Source organism: Semicossyphus pulcher, unplaced genomic scaffold (assembly GCF_022749685.1).
Source record: "Semicossyphus pulcher isolate SPU_LCO1_2020_fin unplaced genomic scaffold, fSemPul1.0.p SCAF_16, whole genome shotgun sequence".
NCBI classification, from domain to species: domain Eukaryota; kingdom Metazoa; phylum Chordata; class Actinopteri; order Labriformes; family Labridae; genus Semicossyphus; species Semicossyphus pulcher.
The window spans coordinates 19,442,936-19,451,760 of NW_027211670.1; the positions used below are offsets into that span (position 1 = coordinate 19,442,936).

The window sequence follows — 8,825 nt, forward strand, 5'->3', positions numbered from 1 at the left end:
CTTATTGATTAAATACCCTTAATTATTCATAATATTAAGAAAATAATAATACATAAACCTTTGATTATTATACGGCCATGTTAAATACTTGGTTCTGATTTGTGAATTACGGCATTCCGAGGTCTGCTATTTCTCAATAGCAGACCGTTGCTATCAAGAACAGACCGTTGCTAGGGACCCGGCTCTAATCTCACAATCTGTAGAACAAACTATAATCATATCAATATGCCAAAATTTCAAGTCAAGGGGAGAAAAAAAAGAGATGCGGACAGAGAACATAATAAAGGTTAAACGATGCAAAAACTGTAGAGACAGAGAGATCTACAAAACTGGAGAGGGCACATAAAGTAAACATTAAACAGAACACCGTACATATGGCGGTGTTTAAAGACGGTAATGTCAACAGACTGACAGTGACGAGACAGAAAACCTCAATCAGGTGCTTTGCTGATTCCTGTGGTCTGGTTCACCGTGTCTTACTTCACCATCAGTGGAAATGTTTCCATTTAATGAGTAAAAACATCTCAGTTAGCTTACATTAATGTGAGTAAAAACAGCGATGTTAGCTCATTTTAATGTGGGTTAAAACAGCTAGGTTAGCACATTTTAATTTAAGTAAAAAAGCAGCTAGGTTAGCTCATTTTAATGTGAGTAAAAACAGCTAGGTTAGCTCATTTTAATGTGAGTAAAAACAGCTAGGTTAGCACATTTTAATTTAAGTAAAAAAGCAGCTAGGTTAGCTCATTTTAATGTGAGTAAAAACAGCTAGGTTAGCTCATTTTAATGTGAGTAAAAACAGCTAGGTTAGCACATTTTAATTTAAGTAAAAAAGCAGCTAGGTTAGCTCATTTTAATGTGGGTAAAAACAACTAGCTTAGCACATTTTAATGCGAGTAAAAACATCTGGGTTAGCACATTTTAATGTGGGTAAAAACAACTAGCTTAACACATTTTAATGTGAGTAAAAACAGCTAGGTTAGCACATTTTAATGTGGGTAAAAACAACTAGCTTAACACATTTTAATGTGAGTAAAAACAACTAGCTTAGCACATTTTAATGTGAGTAAAAACAGCTAGGTTAGCTCATTTTAATGTGGGTAAAAACAACTAGCTTAGCACATTTTAATGTGAGTAAAAACAGCTAGGTTAGCACATTTTAATGTGGGTAAAAACAACTAGCTTAGCACATTTTAATGTGAGTAAAAACAGCTAGGTTAGCACATTTTAATGTGAGTAAAAACATCTGGGTTAGCACATTTTAATGTGGGTAAAAACAACTAGCTTAGCACATTTTAATGTGAGTAAAAACAGCTAGGTTAGCACATTTTAATGTGGGTAAAAACAACTAGCTTAACACATTTTAATGTGAGTAAAAACAACTTGCTTAGCACATTTTAATGTGAGTAAAAACAGCTAGGTTAGCTCATTGTAATGTGAGTGATAAAAGCTTGCTTAGCTCATTTTAATGCATGTAAAAACAGCTAGGTTAGCTCATTTTGATGTGAGTAATATTAGCTCAGTCAGCTCATTTTAATGTGGGTAATATTAGCTCAGTCAGCTCATTTTAATGTGGGTAATATTAGCTCAGTGAGCTCATTTTAATGTGGGTAAAAACAACTAGCTTAGCACATTTTAATGTGAGTAAAAACAGCTAGGTTAGCACATTTTAATGTGAGTAAAAACATCTGGGTTAGCACATTTTAATGTGGGTAAAAACAACTAGCTTAGCACATTTTAATGTGAGTAAAAACAGCTAGGTTAGCACATTTTAATGTGGGTAAAAACAACTAGCTTAACACATTTTAATGTGAGTAAAAACAACTTGCTTAGCACATTTTAATGTGAGTAAAAACAGCTAGGTTAGCTCATTGTAATGTGAGTGATAAAAGCTTGCTTAGCTCATTTTAATGCATGTAAAAACAGCTAGGTTAGCTCATTTTGATGTGAGTAATATTAGCTCAGTCAGCTCATTTTAATGTGGGTAATATTAGCTCAGTCAGCTCATTTTAATGTGAGTAATATTAGCTCAGTGAGCTCATTTTAATGTGGGTAAAAACAGCTAGGCTAGCTCATTTTAATGTGAATAAAGCTATGTTAGCCGGTAAAAACGTCAACAAATGCTCATATCTCCTCGTCTGACACCTACAGGCAGCAGTTACAGGCATTGAAAATACCTACAAATAAATAATCAATCTTGTCACTATTGGTCTTGCTAACTTTTGTAGGTTGTGAAGATGAATCAGTTTCTGTTTCATGACCACCAAAAAACCAAAGGAACTTTAAAGTGAGTAAAAATAGTTTACTGCAAGAGTCAGGTATCCAGATGTGAGGGGGAAGTAGGGATGATACTATGAGGAAATTTCCACCAGTTATGAAAATTGGTAAATGTCTAGTATATAATGGTTGCACTAATACTGCATTTACATGGATTCAGGCAGTCTTAAGACGGCAAACAAGATTAAACCATTTTACTGCATGAGAGCAGGGCTGTAAAATCTACTTTAGATTATTTTAGATGCTAAATAGGTAACAAAAAAATTATAATAGAGTTTCTCATAACTTTAAGTATGCACAGCGATAAACAATGGGAATAGATTCCAGAAAATACAGCTATCCAACGTCACATTTAAGTCCAATTTGAGGAACAGGACATTTCACATCTTGCCGTCATGTGCACAGGAAGAGATCGTAGTCAGGTCTCAAACAGCCTGGATGCGTGGATGTGATGGTGGAGGTGTGTGTGTAATATTTCAGGGCACGGGATGAGTGTATTTGTCATATTAATGTCAGTAGAGTCTTGACCTGCAGGCTCTTTATTTATCTGGGCTGTGTGGGTGCTGGCTGACCCCCCTCCTCTCTGTTACACCACACAGCAAATATCACAAAGGGTTGTTGGTCACAGGGTCAGAGGTAGCGTTTGCATGGGCCTGTCCGACTGGTGCAAGAATGTCTCTGACATCGTCACGTTAGTGTGTGCTGGATATTTGTGTCACAATGATGCGTGTGCTGTTTGTTAGATGTATGTGTGTGTGTTTGACAATGGAGCGTGCCTGCAGAGTCTGACCCCTGGCGTGTCACCTCAGGCCTGTGCGGGGGGAGAGGAGGAGGAGAGTGAGGAGGGAGGTGGCAGCACGGCGGCTCATCTGCTGGAGGCTCTGCGGCAGTTCCGCCTGCACCACCGGGGGCAGTACCGCACGGTGCTGGAGGAGTCCCTGGCCGCCTACCACCTGCGCGGGGACGAGAGCGCTACCGAGGGAGCAGGGGAGGGCAGGAGGACCTCCGACGACGACGACGACGGCAACGGGGACAAAGACGACCAGGAGCAGCCCGCCTCCCCTCCCTCTCCCCCCTCGCCCCCGCCCTCACCCGCCAATGCAGAGCCGGAGAGCAGCCGAGATGCACCCGCCCCTGAGTGCAATCCCTCCTCTAAATGAGCACCCCAGCTCTAGTCAGATGTGCTTTGACCTCTCCTCCTTTTTCCTTCATCACAGAACTTGAATGGAAAAATCGGCCACTTCCGGCTCAATCACAAGTCCACTGTTTCCATCTTTATTATCGTAATAGTGCAGTGGAAATAAAAATGGCCTCTCTATCTATTCAAGTTCTGTCTTGGAGCTTCATATATACCTGCCACCTAATAAGGACTCTTTCCTTTTCTTCTCTGTCTGTGGCCCCTTCCCGCTGATCACCTTGGCTTGGATTCCCAAACCTTCCAGCCACTTTTACAACGTGATCTCACAGACTGATGTTTACAACCGAAGATATTAACACATTCTAAATACATGCAGAAGTGGCTGGTGAAGCACAAATGAACCTTGCACTCCATGGCCTACATTTACCAGTATTGGCTTCTGGCTGATTTCCCCCCCTTCCTTCCCTGCACCCCCACACCTGCTTACAGCGAACGAACTGTCAAAGAGAAGGAGAGAAGACCCTCTGAACTGCAGATGTGTTCAACACGCTGCTCTGTGTTCAGGCCGACCCTGTCTACAAACTCAGAAAGCACTCTTTTGCGTATATGTTTGTATGTGTGCGTATGTGTGTCTGCATGAGTTTGAGTGACCGAGAAAGAGACCAATCATCACTACTGAAATGTGTGTTTTTGGTAGTGGGTGATATCAGAGTGTTAGTCCATTTAACAGCATATTCAGTGACGTTAGGTTGCTCAAAGTAGTCTGGGTTCTGTTTAACCACAGAGGGACACTTGTGTAGGTGGTTTAGTAGGTGTATGCTTGTAGTTTGAGCCTCATTTCATTAAAGTCATTCCATCACCATATATACATGATTCCATATCACCACGTTTTAATATGCTGCCTCACAGTCTCGCACAAAGAGGGGGAAATGTGTTCCTGGGGTTTGTTATTCAGGTGGATGTAAGTGTGATAAGAGGGCGAAGCATACTGGAACCAGGGGACCACAGGGCCCTTTAAGACAACATTTTAAATACAATTAAGACTTTAAGTCTAACTGTGTCCCAATCCAGGGGCTGCAGCCTTCAAAGGCCCTATTTGAAGGCTGATTGCGTCACAGAAGTGCGTCAAAGGCAGTCCCATTTCAGAGGCTCCTTCAGATGCCTCTGCCAAATGCGAGTGCATCCTTCGTGGCCCACCGTATCCCAAGATGCATTGTGCAGACGTGTACACAGGCGAGAAGTACACTTTAAAATGTTTAAGTTTTTGGTTTCAACTCAATCGATGAGCTAGCGTTACACATGTTTAAGAAAACTAAAGGGCCCTTGAAACAAATTGTCTTTAAAATAATAGGTTAACTTACTCAACTTTAGTTATGCTATCTAGTTAGCCCACTAGCTACCTGTTGCTAGACGACAATAATGGCGTTTGGTGACGCAAGGATAGACCAGACCGTCTCATTTCAGTTTGGTTTTAACGGTCTACGCAGGCTATGAATGGAGCATCCTCCGTGGACCGCCTCCTTTGAAGGCTGCAGCCCCTGGATTAAGACACAGCTTATATGTACTACTCATTACACTCCAGAAAACTACATTATTAGATGAATGAAAAATGGGACGAAAACCTTCACAAGTGAGGAAAATGTTGGCGCTAGATAAAAAGTAATATTATTTCCATAATGAGAACTGAGTGTAGACTCTGTTTTCGCTCTTCTTTGACACGGCTCAACTTCTCTCTAGTTAAATGTCGCAACATCTGTGCTGAACTCAGACAGAAGCTCTTCTATGGAACCATTTGTGAATGCGGATGAGGATAGTACTTAATAGGACTGTTTGCATGTGAGCGTGTTGTCAACTACTACCTTTTAAACCCAGTTGAGGACATGTTGGCATGGTAACAGTAGCTGTTTAGTGCTGAAAACTAACATAATCATAGGTAAAAAGCTATTGTTAGCATCTCACGCACTGCTGAGTTTAATTGTAGCTAGGTATATTCTAATTAGGAAAGTTGAGCTAAGTCAAACTGTAGAGCTTAACCAGAGAAGAAAGATGGCTAATCATATCAAACTCAAATGCCTACAACTAGCTTGTTAGCACAGAGTGTACATGCTAACAGTCACAATTGAGAGACTAAATGCTAACATGCAATATGAAATGTTAATCATGTAGCTTGCTAATATGCTTTTGTTTTTATATTAACATGCTAGCATGCTATATCACCATTCATATGTAAGGCAGCTGTAGATGGAAGGATTTCTGTCATCAACTGACGAGTAAGAAAAGCAATGTCAAAGTTGACCTGATGATGGCGCTAGATGATTGATTGGGATCACAAGTTTTTTTTTTCTAATATCAATCCATCAGTATTAACTCTTCCTCTGAAAGCAGGCTGAGGAAGGTTATAGTACGTCTGTATAATGCCGCAGTACCCAGCGCCTCTGGTAATGCATGCACTGCACTTATCTTTCCAATGTAAGGCACTTAACTATCAGAGGGGAGGTAATGCTAAACACTGTGTGTATGTATGTGCGTTTGTGTACGTATGAGTTGTATTTGTATGCGATCACGTGGGCCAAACCAGTCCCATGCAGTTAAAATGAACAAAATAAAAATGATTTGAGGTATAATGCTATGATTTGTGTCAAGTGTATGAGTATCTGTCACTGTTATCTCACTGTGCAGCTGTTTATGTGTTTCATGCACCTTTTATAGATACAGGTGTGATTAGAGGTATGGCAGATATCAATGATAATTACCTATTCAAATCCCTGACACAGCCCAGCTAACATTGTGTTAATAGATAAAGGGCCATTCCCTGAAACTTTTAGTAAACATTTTCAAGTTTTGGGGAACAGCTCACGCAGAAAATAGACCCTCCCCTTCTTTGCCCTCTTCCTTGTCCTGTCAGCTTTTAGCTTGTAATATCATTCCAGCTGCTTTAAGACATTTAGAGCTATCATATCCATTAAAACAATAGCAGCTTAACGGTTTCAGACCTCCAGAATATGTGCAAGGGGAGCTGCTTGTAGACTATAGGGTCTTCTTTCTCTCCGTTTCCCCCCCCTGTTTTTTCAGTCTGACAGTTGGCCTCGTGATTCTCCGCAAGGTGAGTCATCAGAGGTCTGGGTTCTGGTTGTGTTAGCGTGCAGGCTGGGCTGGGGGAATCTCACTGTCATACACCATTATCCATTCAGGTTCAAATGTTCACAATATTATTGATAAATGCATCAGGAACAGGAACTTCTGCAACAAAAAACTAACACACCCTCCTCCATCTTTTTTCCTCTCTACTCACCCAGAGCGCCGGTGAGCTGGAAGACCCCTGGTAGCTGTGGCAAAGCCCCCCCTCCCCGTCTCCTCCTGGCGATCGGTGCGTCCGCCCCCAAAGGAGGAGTGTCTCTCCATTGCGCCATGTCTTTCTCCACTAAAAGAGGACATGTGGTGTGTGTTGGAGTGCGTGAGTGTGCGTATGTTGGTTGTGCATGTGTGTGTGTGTGTGTGTATGCGTGTGTGTGTTTGCAGCAGTGGGACAAAGACGACAACGACAGCAACAACTACACACACACACACATACTGCTTTAAACCTGGAGGAAAACAAAATCACTTTTCAGAAATGTCAAGATTTTATGAACTGAAGCGTTGTGATGGTAGGGATGATTTTTACCATTGAGGTGTTTTTTTTTTTTTTTTCTTTTCTTGAATGTTGAAATTGAACACCTGACTTCACAATGACATGAGGACCTATAATGTGTGTGTGTGTGTTGTGTGTGCGAGAGAGAGTTTGTGTGCGTGTGTGTGAGAGTGTTTCAAGGAGGGCCAAGAGAAGACAGACGGTGGATAAAGACTTTGTATGTAACTCTTCTTCTCCTGGACTTTTTTTTTTTTGTGTTCCTGGGTCTGATAATTGCCTAACACCTTTGCTTCTCCCCTCTTAAAAAAAAGACACACACACTCTCTCTAACACACACAGAAACACAAATAAACCATAAACACCCTCCTTCCACCCTCCCCACTTCCACCTGTGCACGTATGTGATGTGCCACCTTCGCAGGGCACTGCATGAGGACTTTGGTTCTACATGTACAGCTACGTGGTTTTCTAGTCGACCCGGATGGACAGCCATTGGTTGAGACTGACTGAACCCGAAGGACCTCTGCACTCTGACTGGCTCCTGCCGTGTGAGAAGTGGGAATGATTTGGATTTTTTTTTGTTTATTTTTTGTTATTATTAGGATGTTGACGATGATAATCATGATGGGGAAACGGGAGGTTATCTAGTTCACTGAAGAGCCGAGTGCAAGTTGGACTCATGGAGGTGGGTGGTGGGTAGGGGGGGGGGGCTGTTGAATCACTGGTTGGACTTCCTGTAGGAGGAGGAGGGTTAGGGCAGGAGGGTGGGGGGGTCAAATAGGCTCCTCCATCCCCCCCACCACCATCATGGTTGGAAGTACACATGACGGCGGACTGTCCTGACAGAGGAAAGTTTTTTTTTTTTAGTTTTTTTTTTTTAAATGTTGTCCATGAGGTTACTAGCTGCTCGCTATGTAGAGTGAGTGAACTCCCTGTTTTAACCCTGTTCCTGGTTCTCAGACTGCATTGGTAATGTTTGTATTGCTGTTGTTTGATTGCACTCACATTTGATTACAGAAAGCGTCTATATATGAAATAAAATACCTGCCAAGGATCTGGTGGTGGCTGTGTATTTTAATAAGAGAGATCGTGTCATTTCTGGGTGTTTGTGTACGTCTCAGATTGTTTTTAGACCCTCTTTTTCCACATTCAGGGGTCTATAACACGAAGCCAGATACGACCTAACAGACTGGAGAGAGTTAGTCAAAGGTTTCTAAGTTTAAATAAAAGTGATAACTATTATTAGGTATATTTAAAGGCTGGTATAATCACTTTGCAGGCTTTCCGTGTCTGGGTTTAAAGGTATAATATGTAACATTTCCACATCAAAATGAAAAGACCAATGTCATATATTTTACTTGGCCAGCTATTCCTAAATTTAAGAATGACAGGATCCACTTTGAAATTTAAAATATTCCTCGGCCAAACCAACCTCTAATCCCACAATTCTGATCAACACTTGAGACTAAAATCAAGTTATTCCCAATATATTGTATATTTATAAAATAAAAATTCCATGTAAAAAGTGGGCCTACAACAATGCAGTACAAATCAATAATCAATTTACATATAAGTATAATTAATAAGTACATTTTTAAAGTGAAAAAAATTGTGAACTGTAATATTGAAACGTGTACTTTTAAATGTATTTTAAATGACCTTTTGTTGCTCACATGCAGTACCTTTACAGACCACCAGAGGGTCGCAGCCCACACTTGTAATCACTGGTTTAGGCTATCGATTCGTATAACGTTCGCATTTTTCGACCGGGGGGGCAGAAAACACC

The 8,825-nt window shown here is 41.1% G+C and overlaps 1 protein-coding gene across 2 annotated transcripts in view; it reads left to right on the forward strand.

The window, feature by feature from the left end:
- The window catches only part of ppm1bb (protein phosphatase, Mg2+/Mn2+ dependent, 1Bb), a 28,116-nt gene extending 20,013 nt beyond the window's left edge, over window positions 1–8,103 (forward strand). Inside the window, exon 6 of one of the 2 annotated variants that reach the window (XM_069664193.1) lies at window positions 6,709–8,103. In XM_069664193.1, the coding sequence (XP_069520294.1) occupies window positions 6,709–6,738 (30 nt within the window). In that variant the 3' untranslated portion in view covers window positions 6,739–8,103. Of the gene's footprint in view, window positions 1–3,083; window positions 5,530–6,708 lie in introns of those variants that run through there. The other variant, XM_069664192.1, reaches the window with a different exon arrangement.
- Window positions 8,104–8,825: the final 722 nt, after the last annotated feature.